Source organism: Dryobates pubescens, chromosome 8, assembly GCF_014839835.1.
Source record: "Dryobates pubescens isolate bDryPub1 chromosome 8, bDryPub1.pri, whole genome shotgun sequence".
In the NCBI taxonomy this organism is placed as follows: Eukaryota; Metazoa; Chordata; class Aves; order Piciformes; family Picidae; genus Dryobates; species Dryobates pubescens.
The window spans coordinates 21,990,467-22,014,428 of NC_071619.1; the positions used below are offsets into that span (position 1 = coordinate 21,990,467).

General features: G+C 37.6%; 1 protein-coding gene across 36 annotated transcripts in view; it reads right to left on the reverse strand.

The window, feature by feature from the left end:
• KCNMA1 (potassium calcium-activated channel subfamily M alpha 1) overlaps positions 1–23,962 on the reverse strand; it is a 417,239-nt gene that overhangs the window by 49,700 nt on the left and 343,577 nt on the right. For 31 of the 36 annotated variants that reach the window (XM_009897628.2, XM_009897623.2, XM_009897627.2 and 28 more), the window contains 2 exons: positions 13,077–13,170; positions 1,186–1,309 (listed from right to left, as the gene is read on the reverse strand). In XM_009897628.2, coding sequence (XP_009895930.2) covers positions 1,186–1,309; positions 13,077–13,170 — 218 coding nt within the window. Of the gene's footprint in view, positions 1–1,185; positions 1,310–13,076; positions 13,171–17,708; positions 18,003–23,962 lie in introns of all 36 variants that reach the window. The other 5 variants (XM_054163264.1, XM_054163263.1, XM_054163262.1 and 2 more) reach the window with 1 other exon arrangement.

Here is a 23,962-nt window from a genome sequence, read left to right on the forward strand (position 1 = left end):
TCCTCTCCTTCTCCCTTGGTCAGATTGTACAGATTCACATGCCAGTAGGGAAGAAAACTGACATGGCATCACCAATAGATGATAAACAAGGCACATTAGAAGCACTTTTCAAAGTGGGACAACATCTAAAAGTTGTTGGCTAAAACATATTCAGAGAATGAAGGCAGATTTCTATCTCCAGCATAAAGTTTTACAGCCTGCTGAATAATTATAAATACATACTATTTAATGCTGTTCAGCCAAACTCCATCTCACAATTTGGTCTCTAGAATTTGGAATTTACTTGCTTTGCTGTTTAAACACCAATATTACAATTCCAGGCAATGTCACAATTATTACAGAAAACCCTGAGGAGAAGACAAGCTTTTAACCCCTGATTGCTAGAATAAAACCCAGAACTATCACTGTTGTCAGCTATGCCACACCACAGGAAAATCTGAGAGAGCAGGCTCAGAAAAAGCTTTATGAAATGCGACAAAATGAAGATCCACCAGGGAGTTCATTTCAAATGTCATCAGTTTTGTGTACGAGATCTGGAGTTAGTTACTTGTTACCCTTAGGTAGGAGTACATGAACACAAGTGGCACAAACTTTCACTGAGCAAAACAGAGTGTGATAGGCCTTCTAATTATGTTTAATGACTTGAGTCAGTTTGATGGTTTCCCCAGTTAAAGAAGCAAAACAAACATAGACTAGGCTTACTGCAATGTGCTAGAAAGGTACAGTTATAGTACTACTTACTCTGGCCTATTTGGGCATCTTGAAATGTTGGAAATTGAGAGAGACGTTCTAAGAGAGCAAATTCACATCACTAAATGAGAGAGAATGCAAAGCAACACTTGCCTGTATAGAATCACTACTGCTTTGTATAAAGAGATAAATGGGGTATGTAAACATTTAAATGTATTCAATCCTACTTCTCTAATGATTTTCATTAAATATGCAAATTTCACTGTATGAAAAAGAAATTCTCTATTTTGGAGCAATTTTTATTGTTGCACTTGGAATACAGATTTATATAATCATAATTCTTTAACCAAAATGCTAGCTTTGATTTCACCACACTGTTTCTGATTTCACTTTGCTGGACTGAGTGATAGTAGAGATTAATTTATTAATCCATTAGATATCACTTCTATAGTTTGAATAACCTCTCTTCAAGCAGAACTCATCATCAATACCTACCAAAATGACCTTTTCAATGTCCTTGGCTGGACACCAATGAAACATCCCTGTAGAATCGTATTTTTTCACATTGGCATCCATATTGTCAATCTGCTCGTTGCCAGGAATTAACAAGGGGTCATGCCTGGGGAAAAACAAGTGGAGGACAACATAAGTGGAAAAAATTATGAATTATGGATAAAAAGATATATCAAGAGCTGTGTATGAAGAGGGATAAGAGTTTAAAAAAATGGAGTGTATTTCACTTTAATACACTTCCACTGCAGTGCTTTTAAACAAAAGCTGAAATGAGAAAGAAAGTTAATTCTTAAATTTTAGGAGTGGTTTTGAAGATTTTCTATACTCTTTTTACACTGATAACCATTTAATTTTAAACAGGGCTTTCTGACACCATCACATCCATAATTTTTTTTCTGTCCAGTCTCACCCCTCCAAAATAAAAATCAGAGTTGTTATTAGCATCTGCAATGAAGTAGAAGGGATAGGAACAGAACCCCATGGTGACTGACTGGCATAAGTATGGAAAGCCAATTACTTGCTTTTACCACACACAACTTCTGACGTGATGCTCTTCGCAGTAAAAGCTTTAACAGGCTGCACTTTAAATATTTTAGCAATTTGCCCAATCATATTTTGCTTTCCCAAACTGAAGCCCTTTAAAGATTCAACAGTATGTCATTTTAGAGCAGACTGACTAACAAATGGCCACATCTGGAATACATGATTTTAATATCAAACAACAATGTCCATTTTCTCTTATAACTCTACCTGTAATAACCTTCTAAGTTTTTTTGCAGCCAGATTTTAAAGCACGAGGCTTCTCAAAGGAGAAGCAAACAAAAGATGGTATCACTGTATTTAGGCATAGACAAATATAGTTCCTGATGCTAAAATCAAACATTAAGCAACTCCAACACACTTAGATGCTAGTGAGGACCCATAAGTAATTGCATTGTATATTAGCATTAGAAGGAGGACCCTGCTTACATGACAGGGTAAATGGACCCTAAGATCTTGAATTCCAGGATAGAACAGAGCTTTGTCTAGCAAAATTACAGTCTTAAGTTTTTGTCCTGAATGCTTGAAATATTTTGATAAAGAATTTTAACATTTAAAAGAAGAAAATATTAGCAATGTAGTACTCTGAGACACATAGCCAAATTTAAAGTAGTTTGCCTTTTGAAGCTTGCTAAATAAATGCCCATATTGGCCGAACAATCAAAACTAGAAAGTTTACTGCTTTTAAAGCCCATGAGCCAACTTTATGAACCTCTCTTGTGCATTGCCTACTAAAGCAGTAGAGACTGTTGAAGACTGTATGATAAATTATCATGATTAAAACATTTATGCTTGCATGCATAATCTCTAATCAGGTATAATCTCTAATTACATCATAATTTTATAGTGACTGATTATTTATCCATTTAAATCAGTGGAAAAACGTTCACTCATTTCACGCAAAGAGGGTCAGCTCCACAGGAAGTGGCTTAAAAGAACTTGAGAAACTATTAATGCAGTGTTCCATTTAAAACAGAGTCTTTTGATGCTTTTAGAAGGTGTAATAAACTACACGGAAAAGGCAGATGCATCTGGAAGCAGAAATGCTATGTTTTCAAAGTTCTTTACATTCACTCCACAGAGATACAGTTCAGTGCATTTCACTATCAGTCCACTGGCAGCAGTCTCTAGGGAACTACCTGCAGTCTCTGACCCTGCTCCAGGTTTAATAATGAAACGTGCTCCCTCTTTTGTGGAGAGCATTAGTGACTTGGTGCAAAAGCTGTATTAAAGGGGTTTGTTGTGGGATTTTGGTTGGGATTCTTTGTGTTTGTTTATGTATTTCTAGAAAAATATATAGTCTGCATTCTCTTACTCTGTTCATCAGCAAGCTGCAGCCATGGCAGTTTTGGCTGAGACCTAACTGTTGATGTTGTTCATAGGACATTCCTTGTTGTTCATAGTTGCATGTGGTACTGTAAGGTCTACAACCATGGTTAGAATTTCATTTGAAGGTTGTACTAATGTTGAGACATTTAGTGGTGTTCTGCCCTAGCTATTTCTTCGTACCTAATATGTATTATCTATGTTTCTCAAAATAAGAAAATTTGCCAAAAGGTTAGGAATCTCCAGGAGAAGATTCACTGAGAAACATTTTACTCTCTGTTGGTTTTGTGCTTGTTTTTTTTCCCCAAAACTTTCACAAGACATTCCTCCATGAGCTTTCCTAGCAGAGCACTGAAACTAAAGCAAAGTTAACTGATGTCCTTTCACAAATCAGACATATGGGAAGGAATTAGGAATTGTCTTTTATCCCTTCCCCTTCATCAGAGAAACTATAATAAATTCATTTGTAAAATATGTTACATTTTAATTTTCTAACAGGTGTTTCTTTTCTGCTCTTAGATTTAAAAATAAATAGATCATTTGGAGCTTTCACACAAATAAGTGTTTAGCAATACTCTAATCCCAGTCACAAAAATGATAACAAAGTTGGTGATCACAGATATCTGACATCAAATTTTGGTCAACTGCCATGAGGCCTGAGGTAATTTTCAGTGTGTCAGTGCTTAAAGTGCTTAAAGTGTCTCACATTCTACACACAGTTATCTTTTGGGTAGGGAACTTGTGTCCTAAACGGGAATATTCAAAGTAGCTTCTGCCAAGGACTTACTAGAAATTTACCTCAATATTGTATTTTCTAGACACCTTAGATTTAAAGAGACCAGTGCTATGGAAGGGATGAAGAATGTGTGTCATCAGATGCAACTTCCTATTGAAGTTTTAGGCAACAATATGTAATAATTATAAAATTATTCTGGTTTATTTTAAATCCATACATGCAGTTATTTGTGATATGACAAACTGTTCAGATCCTCTGCTTCACTGCTTTGAATACAGCAAGCGGGAGTCTGAAAAGAAGCGAATAAGATGGGACACACAACTACTATATTAGCAGATACTATTGTACCACTTTTACTCCAGGAGAATGGATTATTGCCTGAGAAGAAAACTGCAGTAAGACTAGCCACACTTTGTGGTTCAGAATCTGTGGGTTTTTACATGTAAGTGTGCTTATAAAATTTAAATCTTCTGAGATAAGCTATTATCTTGGTCTCTCTTTAATCAATGTTTTTGCAATCTCAGTAAAATGATCCCTGAAGATGCCCACGAAGATTGAAAACTGTTTACTACTAAGATTGAACTTTCTCTTCAAATGTTAGAAGATACACTGGTTTATGCACTTAAAAACTGAATTATCTTTGGAGTTTGGCTTTTTTAAATAAAAAACATGGTCAGTTCATGAAGTAATACAGTAATAAAATAGTATTACTCCTTTGGACATATATGCTCTAGTTAAACTGATGATCTAATCCTGGTTTGCAAATACCAAAAATTAATTAAGACAGACACACAGAGGCCAAGGCTGTCAAATCTGCCTAAGCGGTCTGGACACCCTCTTCCCATTAAAATTTATATTACACAAAGCACTACAGTGCTTGCCCTTACAGCTAAATCATGGACTGAATGTTTCTCAAGCCTCTCTGCCCCTCTCACCCTTGAAGACGGCCCTGTCATGCCATGCTTGAGTCATATTAGCAGGTTACTGTAGAAATGATTGTATTAGTGCTGCAGCTACGCTGTTCACCAGGGCTGCAAAGTCATCTGCTTGAAAAAATCAAATTATAGGAAGAAAACCACCTTCAATCAATTAAAATCCATAGTGTTTGTTTTAACTGAGATGCTAGCTCTTACGGCTTGCAATTACCAAAGCATTTGGTCACTGCAGCTAGGAAATGATGTGTTGAAGAAAAGGAGCAAAAGTTAAATTTACCTCATCCATAACCCCAGTTTAAAAATAGCTTCTCTGGTTCTTATGGCAGATATTACATACGCATGACTTAAAATGAAGAGCAAAATACCATCTTTTCAAGGTTTTGAAGTGCATATAATGCCACTTATGATCAATTAAACTTGAAAACGATGCTAAATGCCATGCTACAGCTGCAACCCCAAAAAGCATGCCTGGAAGACAACAGCCTAAAGCAAAACCATAAATCCCACTTCCAGCAAACCTATTGCAAGAAAATCAACATTACATTTTAAAGAGCACTGCTTTCCCAGCACACATTTTTAACTACTTCAAATTTATTTACTTGGAGGTTTTGGACCTTTTTTACTGGACCTTTTGAGTAATGACTGGGAATGGACAAAACTGAAAAGACCATCTTGGGCCAAATGTCTGCCTCATTGATGACTGTTTAGTGTACCCTTGTACTCTGACACTTTTGTCTTAACCTTTTTGCTATCATATGTAATTGAGAATTAGAGCAATACACCCCCATTATCTGCAGTGGAACTACTCCATATATGGAGCACTGGAAACAAGAATACTGTGTATGACCAATGGGGACCCTGCTTTTGTTTGAGAATAATACTCTGTTTTTGAAAACAATATTCTGCCCTCCAATAAAACTATCTTTATATCAATTCAACTGCAAAATATCCCTGAGAACAGCACCACTCATCTTTAACCCGTGCTTAACCCATGCTCGAGAGTGTGATGTCAGCCACGGCAAATTTAAACGCAGGAGAGCTGAGCCATGCAACCACCACTTGGCAAGAGATCCTTCTGGCAGGATTGCGGTTAGAGGCATGTGCTGCATCAGCCAACAGAGTAAAGAAGCCTCTCTGGTAGCTTGGGCAAAATATAGTAGTAAGGTCCCCCCCCACAGACCCCTGAGCCAGCTTTTCTCTATCCAGGAAGCCAGCGTGTCCTGGGCAGAGACTGCTGCAGCAGTGGTGCTTTCACCAGAGGGAGGGAGGTGCTGAGTTATGTGGGCTCATTCCTGAAGTGTTCACCAGTTAGGCCACGTGGCCAGGGAGACCTGTGTCGACCCAGACTGAGGTTGAACTTAAGCAGGCAGGTGTCCAGGCAACTGACTGCAGAGAGTGCTGGAGCCTGGCACCTGAAATGGAGGGCAATGGAGATAACACTTGCATTAGGTGTGAGCAGCTCGATTATCTGCTTAATCTAGTGGCTGAACTGAAGGAAGAAGTTGATAGACTTAGGACTGTAAAGGAACGTGAAAGGGAACTGGATTTGAGGGACCAGGCTCTGCAGGCTCCCCTGGCAGAAGGAAGTGACCTGGCTGAACATGAGCCAGCAGTGCGCCCATAAGGCCAAGAAGGCCAATGGCATCCTGGCCTGTATCAGGAATAGTGTGGTCAGCAGGAGCAGGGAAGTCATTCTGCCCCTGTACTCAACATTGGTTAGGCCATACCTTGAGTACTGTGTCCAGTTCTGGGGACCTCCATTAAAGAAAGATGTTGACTTGCTGGAATGTAGTCAGAGAAAGGCAACAAAGCTGGTGAGGGGTTTGGAGCACAAGCCCTATGAGGAGAGGCTGAGGGAGCTGGGGTTGCTTAGCCTGGAGAAGAGGAGGCTCTCTACAACTATGTGAAGGGAGGTTGTAGCCAGGTGGGTGTTGGTCTCTTATCCCAGGCAACCAGCACCAGAACAAGAGGACACAGTCTCAAGCTGTGCCAGGGGGAGGTTTAGGCTGGAGGTTAGGAAGAAGTTCTGCATAGAAAGAGTGATTGGCCATTGGAATGGGCTATCCAGGGAGGTGGTGGAGTCACCATCACTGGAAGTGTTTAAGAAGAGACTGAATATAGCACTTGGTGCCATGGTTTAGTTGATTAGATGGTGTTGGGTGATGGGTTGGACTTGATGATCTCAAAGGTCTTTTCCAACCTGGTTAATTATATTCTATTCTATTCCACTTAAGTCTGTAATTGTCATTCTCGGGTAGATTTTGCCAACAAAAAAATGTTTAGCGATTTCCTGCTCAAGACTGAGAGTCCTGAAACTCACCTTGTGTGTACCTGGATGTGTGTTTGTGAGTGCATGCACACACATACTTAATTTTAGAAGAAAGGATTGGGTTTGCTGAAGGTAAGACAGAAATTGAAGTCACGCTAGATAATGTCTCATGCCTGTGAAATTTCTCCTACAACTACCCTAACAAATTGTGGCAATTAACATGCTGTTAGTGTTAGGCGTATGCAGCCAGTGCAGGTGCTAATAATTGAAAAAGCATTTAGAGCTTTTACACCCTGGTTGAATATTTCATGATGTGCTGCATGTTTCACTATTTACTCAGTGGGCCTCTGTCACTTCAATCTTCTTTGACTGCTTTGACTGGTGCTATAAAGCTCAACCAAAATAGAGTGACGGCTTGTCACAGGCAAACTCCACTGACTCCAGAAGCTCACTGGGACTAGCTGTGAAGGTTGTCACGACATTCTGATGGAATTCAGCAAATGTTTTGTGACTAATACACCCAACAATTGTCGGCTACCATTAGCCATTCCCTGTGACCCTCTGCAGTCTGTGTGGATGGCATTAAGTTGTAATGAGAATTTGTTGCCTATGTGTGTTACACTAGTGACACCCTCTTACTCATCTTTCCTTTCACAGGTTAATCAGCAATGAAATTTGTAAGATTCAGTGTGCAGACACGCTGGGCTTTAGAGATGAAAATGCAGCGTGCCAAGTGAGGGAAACATGCAGTTTACAGTTAAATATTTTCATTGTCATATACAGAAGCTATCCTAATATTGGTTCACGCTGTCTGACTTTCCCCCTAAATATACAAAGAAAAATATATCTAATATAGTGTTTGGTACCTAGTGCCCTCTGCTAGCTTGTGGGCTGAAGTACAGTGCTAAGAGTGCTACAAATTCTCCTTCCTTCCCTCCTGCTCTGCTCAAATGTTGCTGAAGTTGTTTTGATCAGAAAGCTTCACTGAAGTGTTCACATTAATTTATCAAGAGTACTAAGGACATTGACACCACCCCAAGTGATCCTGCTTTGGCAGGGGGGTTGGACCCAATGATCTCTGGAGGTCCCTTCCAACCTCTAACGTACTGTGATACTGTGATACATAGCTCTTTACTGTAAGAATCTTGCTTATGAAAGTCAGGACATGCACAGAGTATCCTTGTCAAGTATGAATCCTCTCACACAGAAAAGTAACAAAATAGTTAACTTCTAGACTTTTATATAAGCAACTCAGTAAGGGACAGACAAGGCATGAAGCCAATGTATTTTCTGGTTTTAGTATTTCCGATTTATATCTACCCAAGCTGCAGAGCTTGCAAAATTTGAGGGATAGGGGGATGTACCTGAAAAAAATAAAAATTGTCAAAATAGACATCCACAGGTAAGTGGCAGGGGCAAGTAGCACAAGCAGAAATGTGTGTGCACATTTGAGTGTAGGTAGCTGGGTGAGCAGATGAGGAGATAAATGTGCATTGTCCATATACAAAGAATATAATACCCAACTTCAGGAAAATAGCCAGGATATTTTCCCCTCAACATCAGAAAAACAATCTCATTAGGTTTCTGGAAACATGGGCCAAAAAGCTCACTTTTCCTCATGTCACTTTGCTGGGTCTTAACAGTCTCTAAGCAAGTTTTATTGTTTGGTCAAGAATTATTTTGGATCCTTGACCAAGGAAAATCCTCCGGCTTACAAAATTCTCCTTGGCAATGCACTGAAAACCCAGCATCCTCTGATGCCTCTGATTCTTATGTGATCAGGGACACTAATGATAATGACCCTTTGCTGAGTATGCTACTTGTCTAGAGGCCTATGTCAACTACACCACTACATTCAGAGTGGACAGGGACAAACTATTTGTTTGCTCTTCAGGCCCCTTGGGCCTTGTCATATGCTATTTGTTCTTGCATTAAGAGGTAGTTTGACTCAGCTGGGATGACATTTCCTTCAAGTCAGTGTATTCCACTCATGCAGTAGCAGCTACTAGAGCAGTAAGTGCAGACTTGAGCCCCAGCAACAATCCTTTTAAGTGGCATTTTTGATTCATATCCAGGGCTTTTCACATTTTTACTGGTCATTCTGGAATCCAAAATGACACTTCTTTTTTTTTTTTTTTTTTTTTTTTAAGCTAGCTTTGCTATTTGATATTCAGGCAACATAGCCACCTTATTTTTAACATGGCCATTTGTCAATAACAAGCATCAAAACCTGTGACTGTGAGATGATGAACAAGTGATCTGATATCACTTCATGACACCAAAGATGCCAAATGGTTCTACTTTTCTTCTCTACTTCAGCATGAGGGAGACCTGATATGTAATTACTCTGCTACTCACAGCTTTCCTTCCTTTTCTTTCCACTTACTATTTAAATTTTATTTCTTATTGTAAGAGATGCCCTTGTGTTCACACCTCCACAGAAGGATCCATTTTTTCCTGTAGGAGTTTCAGTAATTTTTAAATAATACCCACATCCTTGTGGTTTTAATTGGACAGACTTCTATTGATGTAAACTAGATAGAAATAACCTTGACAATGCAGAGCATTTTTCTAGTTAATTTGCATTTGAAGCTATAGTTGGAACTGGAAGGATTAATTTCTGACTGACTAGATTCTTCCTTGTTGCATCAGTGGGATTCTGCTCATGTCATTTGATGTGAAGCAGGATTCAGTTAGAACAGCAACTTTATAAATGTGAATCTAGACCATGTGCATACAAAGAACATGTGTATGCCTACCATCTATTTATTCAGATGCCTTCTATCTATGCATCTGGATCATATTTGGTAATACAGCTTTCTACTTACATGTGAGTAAATCTCACTGAGCAGGTATAAATAAGCAACTCTTAGACCTCCTGTCAAGATGTCCCAGGGAATCGCTAAGATACAGCTTCTGTTCTCTGTTCTATTCCAGTTGTAAAGTTTTACATCATGGCTTGATAACCTCTTCCTTGATTTGCCACTACCATCATGGAAATCTAAAATCTACAGAGCATTTTCAACACTGTCTTAACTATAGAAATGCTCAGAAAGTGTTGTTAAAGTCACAGCTCTGATTACAATTTACAAATTAACTTTTCACATATTTCTCCTTCACATGTTCCAGACTTTTTGTTCTTCATGTCCTTTCTAGATCCAGGACCATAACTGAACAAAAGTCTGTAAAGTAGCCAATGTTTCTGTGGGAGGGACAAGGGTGAAGATGGCTTTGAAAAGAAGCTTTTAAAGTAAATTTAGGAAAAATATTGCAAAGATAAATATCAGCTACAGACATGACAGTGCTTTAGCTGATTTACCTCTTGTGCACTTTTAGCTGACATACACTAAAGATTTCCGGGCAGGAAAGCAAGTACCTGTCACTTCAGGTAATTTACAAGGATACAAAATAGCAGATAATACAGCCCACCTTTGTTTATCAGAAAGAAAAAAAGCATTTGGCCATTACACACAAAGCTTAACAGAGTTCTTTTCTAATTCAATCCACTTTGTCTTATTTAGCACCCTGAACCAAAGTTTAGTCAGTGTAGATAAAGGGTAAGACAAAGAGACAGTTTGGTCTGGGGAGGGGCTGAGGGTGCCAACCCAGAGCTGGTGAATAAATTTAGCAGCAAGGATGAAGAGGAAGAAAACAATGTCTGGATTTGGAAGCCTGGCAAGTTCTCCAGTCACTGCTCGACCTGTGTTTAGCAATTCTGATGCGCTACAGAGCAGACAGCTCAGGCTCAGGATGACTACTCTCCCTCAGTCCCTCTTCAGCAGGCAATGAAAGCAGGATCTACTTTGAAAATCTTCCCCCATCATGCAAACTGACACAGGCATGCTTTTCAAAAACCCACAGCCAATCTGTTGATCATTACTTATTTACAAAGGCCTTCGGGCAGAAAGTCCTGTAAAAACCATACTTGATACAGTATACACTAGCTTTTTCTGCTTGTGGAAAAAAGTACCCCTAAGGCTACCTCAAACCATCACTTTCTATTGCACATAAAATGTACCATGTAACACTAAAGTATTTAATATATATGGTATAATATATCTACAGGAAAGGCATTTGTGTAGAAGTATGTTACCCTGTATTTGGTAATTTGATGTTTTGCTGAAGGCTATGACTTGAAAAAGCCTGCACCTAGTACAGAGGACCTGTCATCTCAGTACCCAAGAGCCAATAGAATAAAGAAGTACCCTTAAGCAGCAAAACTTTGACACAGCTTTGAAGCATATGAAAACAGTATAACTCCCCAGAATTATTATTACTCAAGATCAAAGAAATGAGGAATACTTTACATAGCAAACAGGGACAGTGTGTTCAGCTCCAAATGTTTCAGCTCTTTCTCTCTCTCCCTCCCTTTCTTCTTATTCCCACTTCCTCAAAATTAAGACTTGGTTATGGGGGGAAATCTGCCACATGTTTAAAACTGTAAGTGGTTAAATCTATTAGCACCAGATAAGACTGTCCAAAGGTAAGTAAAATGAAAAGAATGCTAGAATGACAACTGGCACCACAAAAATGAGAGGCTTGACAGAATGTTTGAATTATTCTTCCTCACAAACTGTAAACAAGCATGTAAATCAGTGTCATATGGGCAAAACTGAGCTAACAGGAAGGTAGAGATACATTTAACAGAAATAGATGGTCAATAGGAAAAAAAATCCACAGCTGGGTGCATTTTCCTGTGCGAATCACTGTCTTCTGATTCTGTAGACTAAACAGAGATGAAGATGAGTTGTAGAAGTTATGTCCTTGAACATGTCCTATATTGTGGCAACAGTAAACAAATACGGATGTTTCTGTAACTGGTCAAAGAAAATTTCAGTCTACTTACTGAAATACAGACAGGAATATTAACTAGGTGTATCCAGAATAATTAAAGGAACAAAATACTTGTCAACAACAAAAGTCATAAGCAATTTTATATAGGGAAGGAACTATATATTCATATTAATTTTTTTTCAGCTAACCTCTGTGAACGCAGAGCACATACACTCAAACCCCAAACTGCACAAACATTTCTGTTTATATATGTAAATAAGGTTACATTTTTCTGTGTATACATATATATGCACTGGAAAATCTCTGCTGTGGTATTTGGTTCAGGATACAATTACGGACCAAGGTTCTAGCCTGCTAACTTTCAATTTGCAAAACCAGAGCAGGAATAGCCTCCTTGTAGAAAACTCCTTGTCCACTATCTGACCATGTTCATTTCAACAAGCAAAAGGTGAAGCACAGTGAGACAGAATGCAAATGCCATATTGTTGTAATAGATGCCCATTTCTTGATGTAGTTACAGTTTTAACAAATCTCTCACAGGTTATGTGTCCTATGGAAGGAAACTACATAACTATACAAAGGCATACTGGTGTAAAATAATGTGCACATAGCAACAGGGGAAAAATATCACTAACAAGATGATATTTTCATCGTCCACTTTTAGAGTATATGCTTCCCTTTTAAAAATCCCTGTATTTCATAATTAATGTGCTTTTAGCCTGAGTAAAACTGCATTAGTTTTGAACTTTGCTTTGGCAAGTACATAGATTATTAGACTTTTTTATCAGTCTAAATCAATTAACAGAAATTTGATTTCAATCGACAACATAAAAGGAAGGTAATATTCAGGTTCATTTTTGATTGTGATGATACATCTCACATATGGCCTTAAGTACAGAAAACAGTACTCAGAGGGAATCCAACAAAAAGAGAATTGCCTGAGGCAAACTAACCACATGAGTTCCCCTGATTGGTTAGTGCTATCATTAGTGCCACTGCTGTTTAAGAACTACACACGGACAGGACAGGGTGACAGCTAAGACTTTAAAGCCTATGTATTTTTCAAACAGCTTTTCAAACTGTTTTTCATGACAGAAATTTTTTTCAGCTCTATCATTAACTGCTGACAAGCTGACAGAATAAATACTTCAGCCTTTCAGAAACCATCTAACAATCTTTTTTTCCACCCCCTCCCCTTATTTTTGATGTAGGGGGAGGAGAAGAGGAAGGAAAGAAGAAAGGAGATGAAGATATGAGTTTCTTACAGTCTTACCTCATCAGTTTGGGTGAGGAGTTGGGTGAATTTCGCATGCCTCCATTTCGCTGCTTTTTTTTGGGTGATAGTGTCGATGGCTGCTCATCTTCAACTGGAAATACAAGGAACTCATGAGATTAAGTACCGTTCTAAGTGCAATGTGAAATACAAGTGAAGTACCAAAGAACACACACTCTATGTCCATTCACGCACTGATACTTCATTGCTAACATAGGCCCAACAGTAATAAAAATCAAATACATGTTAGTTGAAGAGACTGGCTTGAAGGAGAAGCAGGGAAGAATACCGGGCTTTGAACGCAGGCGTTCAAATTGGGTTCATACTTCAAAAACAAAGGAGAGGGAACTGCATTTGGGTTATTCTTAGAGTTATTTTCAGTTAATCTGTGCTACAGAAAAGTAGAATTAGTGCTTTGCTATATTCCCAGAAAGATAAAGTACTATTTGCAATGCCAACATAGCAGCTGCCAGCCTGCTTTTGCTAATGAACTAGACACCAGTTGGTTCTTGCTCCTCACATGCCAAACAACAGAGTCTTCATGAAGAGATGTAAAATATTCAATGCCTTGATGTTCAATGATTCAGTTAGCTGGGAATGTGAATGCAGCCTGCCATTGTGCACAGATCTCCAGCACAAGTCAGACCTCATCCTTCTACCCTTCTCACAAAAGGGAGTTTTAACAGGAGTGAACAGAATGAGGTTAAATGGAAGTGGGAAGACAATACCTGTATAACAGAGGATGCATGTGTTACGCAATCTTTTAACGAGGATGAGGTGTATTTTCAATGACAGATCAATTTCCAGAGGTAAAATCATTTATGTTTTTTTCCAATCATAAACTACTAGTGGGTAACCTATGTCACAATATGTACTGCTTAAACAAAGGCAGATTCCTAATAACTCATCTATAAGAATTAACCATCATCTTTACTGTGCATAAAGGTTTACATGTGCTATCAAAGGGAATTATCCTATGCTTGCTTTTACAAATTCACGCTAATGCTGAATTATTCTAATATAAAGAAGGATAAATAACATTTCCCCCCATCCTACTGTTATCTGGAAAATTAACTAGAAGATAATATAACTGAAGCTATTACTTAAAGGCTAAAAAGAAAGAGATTAGTAGCAGTAGTAGTAGCTACATTAAAAAAAGCTTAATACACATTAGGAGTGCACAAGGAGAAGCTGGAAAAGAATTTCTAATTGCAATGAGCTACATAAGAGCAACAACAAAACCTGGATATATTTCATCTGACACGGTCTCATCTGGGAAGAAAATAAGCAATATCCTTCTTCTATAACCCTCTTCTGACACTGTTTTATTACAGACTGGATTCTAGCCTGTCATGTCTGTCTGTTTGCCCAAGTCTGCTATGAAACTTCATTTTGTCTTGGTCAAGACTGAAGGACTGGACTCTGAAAAGACAGATGTGCCGTCTTTTTAAATGACCTGGCATCACCTAACACATCAATGGAATCAAAACAAAAGGAAGAATTGAGAAAGAGAAAAAAAAAAAGAAAAAGATAATCTAACTCCAGAATAGATGCCCCAAAGTGTGGTAATTCTTAGATCAGAGCAATGACTGTCTAATAATGATTCACTAAATTTCCTTCCTTCTTAAGCAGCATCCTCAAAGACAAAGCCACTTAATTCTCATTTTACTTTTTTTCCAAGTCTGAGTCCTGTGGTGGAAATGCTTCTTGTTGATTAGTCAAGCACCATTCCTTGTTTGGCTGTGATAAATAAGACCATAGAAAATTCTCAGAAAAACACAAATTGAATATTTCTTTCTTTAACAGCATGTTTGGATTAAACTAGATCACTTCAGTATTTAGCTGTTTCTAACATGACATGAATATTTTGTTAGTAATCTCTTACTATTTTCAATTCCAAAAAAACACCCTCTGCAAATCACTTTCTTAGAAATGGCCTAGTCTTATTTTAAACTTGTCTATCAAAGAGTTATTTGCATACTATTCCACACAAACAATAGGCTGCTTTCAAGATATACAACGTGCTCTCTTGTTCTGTGAATCCACCACTTGAAAGATCAAAGGAACAAGAAGCATGCAAAAATCAGACTTCCAGAAACTGGCCACAACTGATATGTTTTGCCTGCTTGGTAGTAGTAATTCTAAATTTCACTCAATTTATTCTGCTAACATGGGGTTATAGAGTGTTTTTCAAGAGATTGAGTGCGGCACCACAAGCGTATTGTTATGTTATTTTAACGGTTTAAGGGAGATATATAGCCATCGGGACCACTTGCAAAATCTTACATTAACACAAGGCAACTATAAATCACATTATAGCAAAAAATATTTCTATGAACTATTAAAATATGTTACTTTTCCAAGTTTTCGACTATCTAATGAGACTCCTGTCTGATCCTTCTAAATACTGAAAGTTAGCACAATAAGGACCTTTTGTATTGTATGGTCCAACATTTTTGCTTTCCAGTGCTACCAGGTAGTGCTACACTGCTGGGCAATTAAAAACTCAAAGGAAGAGATAGAATAGAATAGAATAGAATAGAATAGAATAGAATAGAATAGAATAGAATAGAATAGAATAGAATAGACCTTTGAGATCATCGAGTCCAACCTATCATCCAACACTATCTGATCAACTAAACTATGGCACAAAGTGCCCCATCCAGTCTCTTCCTAAACACCTCCAGTGATGGTGACTCCACCACCTCCCTGGGCAGCCCATTCCAATGGCCAATCACTCTTTCTATGAAGAACTTCTTCCTAACATCCAGCTTAAACCTCCCCTGGTGAAGATTGAGACTGTATCCTCTTGTTCTGGTGCTGGTTGCCTGGGAGAAGAGACCAACTCCCACCTGGCTACAACCTCCCTAACCCTAAGTCTCCCTCACTAGTAATCACCCAGAATCTTAATTTCTAGAACTAGATTTCTTACAGTTTGCACTATTTTTTGATACTGTATTTATAATAAATAAGACATGTGCTTGTCATACTCACACTATGCCTGGAAAGCCTAAGGTTAATGTGACTCATTAGTTATTATCTGTTAGAACAAAGCCTTCTATAGGTCTCAATTTGGTGCTAAAGCAATCCTGCTTTGCTTAAGCAAGGAGGCCATTTATTATCACTGCAGCAATAAAAGGTGATCTATCTTAATTATATCACATCCAAAGAAGATTTTGTTTTACAATGAGATCTGTGAGCAGATTTTACAGGGCACCTGCAACTAAGAAACTTCTCCCTAAGAATGGGAGACGGGAACATGAAGCTGAAATATGTGAATGGTATATAATGGACACCATTACTTATGGCTTTGTTCCCAAAATTTGTTGCAATGATAAATCACAAGTCCCTTCTCAATAGTAAGTAGGATATAAACCATATTTAATTCTTGTCCTTCAGATATTCTTATCAATTTCCTGCATATTTAAAGAAATAGATCTAGCAAAATTTTTAGTAAAGCCATAAAATATCATTTTAGTTTCATGGTTCCTGTGCCTGAATTAATTTAAAAAGGAGTCTTAAATTTGCTTTTTCTTATGAAAGACAACTATATTTGAATAATGGGCTGTGATATATGACAACTTAACTCTGAAGCTGTATGTTTGACCTAGTGCTTCTGTTAATGAGTCACCATTTCCAGCATTTTTTTATGTCTTTATGCTACAGATTTTGTATTAAAATATAGTTGTATTATATTATGCAGACTTTCTTTACCAGCTTTCATAAAAATTGAAGATAAGTTCAAGAAATGGACACAGAATTTTATAGAATTGAACTTAATCCAGCCTCTGAGTTACAATAAAATTCAAGACCTTGTTTGCACATCCCTAAGTATAACACTTAATGTACTGTTGTAACAAGCTAGTGCTCAATTGTCTAATAGGCAGAGAATCTAATAGCTTTGCAGTTAAGGAAGACTCTGTGCTAGAAAAATGTCAGGCGAGTCTAATGAGGTTTCAGATGCTCCAGTTTATGCTGGAGTTTAATTTAAAGTTACATCGATGTTTTAACATGTTTGCTTATTCTTGAGTAAAGAGAATTCATTATTTCAATGACATAACCTCCAGACTATGTTTCATGAATTGATTTAAGATGTGCTGGTAATTTTCACAGCCTTAATGTGGAGCTGAACATCTGTAACAACATATTACTTGACTTTTATTCTCATTTAATTTTTTAAGCAAAATAAAGGGAATGTCTTTCAGAGACAGTGGACAAGTTCGTAACTTTTTCTTTACTATTTTGTTACTATTTTTAAAATAAATCTGTCTCCTTCACTGCCTCTCCCATGTCACCAGCAGAACAGTTTACAGACACTGCTCTTCAGACCAGAAATAGGAAATAAAATTTATGTTACTGAATATCACGCAAGCTGAAATACCTGGTAAACTCTTTCTGCCTAGCATGTAAATCCTTCAGAGCAAATAAGCCATATGAAGGTAAAGCGCAAACCACCCAGAAACATTAGTCAACTAGCTATCTCAACTTATTAATCACCACATCTGGAGAAACCCACATCTGTAAGCACTTAACAGAGCATTAGTAATGTCATAGTCACATTGAAAACAGACTGCAAAACCATGCACAAACCAATCTATATTGCCTTATGCATACAACTGTGGGGCTACCTACGGAGATCTTGGTTCAACCCAGGCTTTTGGGAGTGGTAGCAGTATTTTACAGGCAAGCTGAGCGCCCTTTGAAATCTACAGTATGTAGATTTTCCTTGTTCAACAGAACTCTGTGAGTTAAGTTGCAGCAGCGAGGGCTTGCTGGGTAGGAAGAGGCTCCCTTTACGGTTATTAACAAGTGGAACAGGTTCCGGGACTCCTTCAGTGGACTTGGCACCAACCAATGCATTAGTAGTTGCATTCTTGAATTGATCTGAACATTTTGGGTAACTTGATCTAGCTGCATTCTTTACTTCTAAATAATAAGAAAAAAATTTAAATTAATGTCTTACTATTAAAAATTATTTCCAACCACAGGCATGAATCACTTCTGATATTATGTGGAATCACAGACTTTAAAGCTTGAAGTATAGGTTTCTACAGCTGAAATAAAGGTTTATACCTGCAGCTTTCTTATGATTCTTTTAAATGGCTTTTTATAAAAGAATACTTATAAAAGGATTATTACACAATATTATCATCTTTAAGCGATAATCCCATCCTAGGGTAAGTGTGTCTGAGGCAACACTTATTTCCCACATGTTGATAAAGGCTTTGAGATTTACTATCTGTGGAAGATGTTTATTCCTTTGAATCTACTGAAAATTACAGGGGAGGTAGAGCACTCTGCAGCTATTAAAATAAATAAGGAACCACAGAAAAAAGTCAGGTCAACACTTCCAAATTGTGCAAACATACTTATGTAATTAAACTGACATTTAGGAACCTACGTAAAAGTTATTGCGTATTCAGAAGAGCCTAATACTGTACATTTCAGAGGTCATACATAGCACCTATGAAAAAAAAAGCTAATAAATTTGTATTTCCTAAATATGAATTTAACTTGAAAATGTGGTTCTTAGTCTTCCATATCCAATATATCAAAGCCAATTAAAAAAAAAAAAAGGCCATACTAATATCTCTAATGTCATCCTCTGTAAATAACAACAATAAAAGGTTTTGCTGGGTAAAAATATGCAGTAATAATCTTCTCCTAATGACTATATTGTAGAAAATAAAGTATATTACTGAGCCACTAAGATCTCATGCCCTGTTGTGCATTATGAGGTGAGGAGGTTAGGTGGGTAGAATTATTTCCATATATTTCAATGGTGTTAAAGTATTCATGTAGAACTTCAAATAGACAGTGGCTCCAAATTATTTGAGGAGAGTGGCATGTTTTCTGGCATCTTGGTGTAGTTTACCACCAGACAGAAACACTATCTGGTAACCAGGAAGACAGATAAATAGCATCTGGGTTTGCCATTTGTGTTTAAGCATAAAATCTGACTCTACTACCAAAAAATAAAGCAAGCTGATAATACTTGAATTACACAAGTAATATGAATGCACAGGTTCAACTAAACTGATGCCTTGCTACTACTACTATGACTGAGGTTCATAATGAATCAGTTAGAGCAGAACCAGAATCTACCTCACAATGTTATTCTGCTCTTTGCTAATAGTAGGAACATCTAAAGTGCAACATTAATAATACACATTCATAAGAGTTCACACTGATTTTAAATCACCAGAGGATGGCATATATCTTCGATTAGCAAAACTGGCACAAAAAAAGTTGTGCATCGTATTGGATACTCAAAAATGACCAATCTTACCTCAGAGTTACTGGGGGTTTGTCAAATCTTGTACTTCTGTCTTTTATATTCTTCCACTGAAACAATTTTCAGGTGATAAAATATATCTGCAGAGACCTATCTCCCTACACAAGTCACTGGTCAAGCATGTATTTAAACACTTTGAAATGCAGTTTGATTCAGTTCTATTTTTAAACTACAGACAGAACTACAGACAGTGATATTGGAAATAACCTTTATAAAACCACATCTGCATCAAAGTATCTTCACATGCAATGGCAGAAGGCCAAAATCAATTAATAACACTTATTTGCCCTCCAAGTGGGTTAAGAAACATCAAAATCTTTTTACAGTCTCTTCTGGAGATGGTTTAAGTACAAGACCTGACTATTAAGCACTAAACTTCCGTAACACTGTACATCTTACAGCGCATTCGGTGCAGACATAAGCAAGCTTTCCCAAGATTTTGTGCTTGCAGTGGCATAGCGTGAACCAGAACTGAAGTACCTTCTCTTTTGTAATGGCTTATTAGCTTGAGTTTGGCATCATATTTGATAGCATCACATGGTCCTGTTCAGGATTAAGGCAGACTGATCTGCTTAATAGAAATCCTACTTCACCTTAGTTCCAACAGTGTGGATAGGAACTGCCACTGGAAAGCAAAATATTAAACCATGGGGATAACAGACTTGCCATTTTTGGGTCAAATTACTCCTTATTTAAAACTTCTAACTACCAGCTTCATCCCATGAACTCTAATCTCCTGCCTCTGAGAAGAGCTCACCAGCTTATGACGAAAATGGAATGACTATGAAATACCTTGTTCATAGGAGAAACTTCTTTCTAGCTCCAACAGCTTATGGCTCATGTCTTTTTTCTCCATCTTAAAAAACAACGACCACAGTATAATATCTGAATAACCTATCTTTGGTAGAAATAATTATCTCTTTCTCTATTCCTCTAGCACAGTAATATATATTTTGCCCTGGAAGAGTAGAACTGTTTGGGTTTTTTTTTTTAGTCTAAATAGCCTGCCAAATTGTACATGCACACTGGGCCACAAACACAAACATGTCAGGACATATATGGAGCTGTATGTGCAAGCACACAGGTGCAATTTTGAACACATGACATTATTGTGCTCTCGGATTAAGCAGTATTGTACAGCTAGGTGAAAAACACAGGCCAACAAAATTACTTCTGCAGATATATATTATAATATGCAGAAACCAAAACAGTTATGTTTTTATAGCATCCTGTTGTTCAGCAAAGGCAGTTTCTTTTTCTTATAATTCCTTAAAAATCTGATTGGATGCTTGCATCACTTTGTGGTGGGTTGGTTTCCAAAGAAAATATATTTAGGAAACAAAGATTGCTGTTAATCATATGGAACTAAATACATCCTTACATACTGTCACTGCCTCACTAGGTTTGGCAACCAAACTGTCTGGACTCGGGTAATTTGTTGTACCACTGTGCAATGTCAAACCACAGCCTCTAAATCCACAGGAATTCTCTTCCAAGTAAGTGATGAGTTTAGCACCACCGAGTCTACTAAAAGAAAACAATTTTCTAATCATAGTTACATTAATTTTTCTTTATCTAATATGACATATGCAAATGGTCACAGGACAAGTGTGCTGCCTGCATTGTTTATTTTGCCAAATCTCATTAGAACTCTTCAGGACACTTGTCATGTAGCCATAAGGCATTATTACTGTTAACTAAGAATAGAGACACTTACTGGTCATTTTGAGAACGGTATACAATAAAGAAGTGAGTAAGAGTAGAGTAAGAGTAAGAAATTCTTTTTTTTTTGCGTAGCATTTCTTAATTGTACCCTGGGTGAACACTACCTGATTTTGGTAAATGCTGTATAGAACTTGCAGAAGATAGTTTAACAACATCAAGACAAATACAAAATAATGCTTTTATTTAATGTGAGATATGATTTATATAAAGCTATTTTGAAGCTGCATGCATTCCTATTCTTTTTCCCACCCTGAAGAACTCCCTTTCAAGCTCAATGGCTATACACTTGCCTACAGACTGCATTAGGGTATCATGCCTGTTTCTATTTCTATACATTTTATTTATTACAATGAAGATAATTTGAAATGCAATTGCAACTCCCTGAACATTTTTAAAACAACCAATGCAGTTAATTTAATGCCTATGGCAATCTCTGTTTATTCTTTGTGAGTATACATTTGCCGTAACTGAAAACAGGGCTGAGCTTTAATTTAAATGTAACAAGGCAGAATACCAGTACAGTGCTTTCAACAAAATGGCTGAAACTGGCTTCAGCATGATTTGCCTGGAAGGGAAGATGAAAATGTGTTTTAAAGGAGAAAAAATATCCTGACCCAAACCAGACATTCTAAACAACCACCACTGATACCCACCGCTCCATTCCTCCCCCATCCCTATCAGCTGCCAGGCTTTCAGCACCGTTTTTCGCCAGACACTAGCACAGTGTTTTCCTTCATAGTCAGCCATCAGCCAGAGCTGTCACTTGCAGATACTTCATTTTTGTTTCAGTCTAATTCATACTGCACCCCCTTAATCTCTGTAGTGAGTAATGCCATGTCACAGCGCAGATATGCCAGATCCAGCACTAGTAGTATCAGGAGTGTCTTCAACGGTGAAACAACCTTGGTTTGAAAAAATATTTTTATTTCTGTCCCCAACTTCACTGTTCTCTTTCTCCCAAGCCTCTGCCTAGCTGACCTCCAAAGGAGCAATCACCATTCTGCGACCTGGCATGTCTTCCACAGAGCTCAGCTTTTGTGTGGAGGGTAAAGACAAGCTGCAGCTCTGTATTATTAAATGGAAATAATCAACATGTTAATTGATTTTTTTTGCTACCAGAGTTCTTTTGATGGGAGTGGCAGTACCTCTTTCAATGACAAGCCTGTTTAGACTTTGCTACCTACCACTCTGTGAATAAGACAACTGAAAATACCCACAGCAATTCCTCCAAACTGTCAGCTACTGCTGTGATTCCACCCAGCACCCCCTGTACAAGACAACAGATTAACCATTAGGCTAGATATGTTGAAAATATACAGCTTCAACCTTTCCCCAGCTAGCTCAGAGCGATGTATAGATGATTATTTCAACCGTCAGCTGCCGCATAGACTTAAACCCCTGCACAATAACTCCTGGATTCATCTGCCCCTTGTCAAACTTGCACAGCTTTAGTTTGAGCATACATAGTGTGGCAGTTTCACTGCGGATCTAGAATAATCCAGACGGCTGCTGTCTCTTTGTTAACAGGAAGCTAAACTGATGAGTTTGTAATGCATTTCTTATCAAAGGTAGTTTCAGAAAAGAAAATGTGCCTAATCAGTTGGGGTTGGAACTTAGCAAGGTATTGAGATACGGTTTAATCAGAACATTCGTTATTTGTTGGGAAACAAAAACATTATTCATCCACTTTAAAAATCACTTTATAACAATAAACTATTTATTTTATAGATTTACCTGATTTTTTTTATTTTTTCTTCTTGGTGGTAACAGATGTAACAAAATGATTGACAAGAAATTACAATGCAATGGCTCTTGATGAGGGACAAGAATTTTAATTACAGAAAGTGCAGAGCAGTATTTGCTTGGTGTCTGAACTGGTAATTCTAATTAACCAGGACTGCTGTTTTGGTTTCTATGTGCATTACAAACTCAGGGAAATTATATATAAAGAGAAAATTATATATATAAAATTATACATATAAAGAGAAACAGATATGCTCCCATCTCTACATACTAGTACCACTAGAAAAGCAGGTGAGGCTCACTGGCTTCTGGTTGCAGTGTGTGCTATCTGAAGCAGGTAAGAAAACATCAAGATCCAAGAATGTCGAGAACACATCTCAGAACAGTTTACAAATACTGAATGATGCTTACATGAGACATGCTCTTTGAAACAGTGCAGCTAAGAAACACCACTTTTTTGATTTCTTTTCTTTCCTCCCCTCTTTTTGACCCAGGCTCACACATTTTAGCTAAAGGCTTATAAAACTGAATGACAAAAGCATTGCTCTGCTCCTATTTTCCCTCTTGGCATCCAATGCTTAAATTTTAGTCTTAATTCTCCTCTCACATAAAGGACTGAAACTCAGCTACAGATATATTCTTCACCTTTGTTTTTCCTAGAATAATGTAAAAAAATAGTCAACAGAAAATACAGAATGTTGCTAGGCTAGATCCTGTTATGCATTCCAGACAGCTGCTCTGATACTCTGAAACTTAAGCTCCTGAGCTTTTAAACATCTACCGAATGAAAGGATGACTGCAAAGGTGTTTATAAATCCAGCAAAATATTTTCATGAAGAAAGTCCAGGGTATGGTTTCACACTACTTTATTTTTAGGGGTAGAGCAACCCCCTATGGTTACTGTGGAACTGTGGCTTGTTTTGTTTTGTTTTTTTTTACTTTGCTACTCTGGTTTCATTCAAGAGCATAATTATTAAGGATGCTTTACAGATATACCAGTTGTTACCACTTCTCTATTACTATAACTTCAGCAAGCAAAGTGGTTTAAAGCTGTTCAAATTGTGGCTGGTCTAAAGGCCACTGAAGTCAGAGAAAACACAATTACTTCAGTGGACTGTAGATC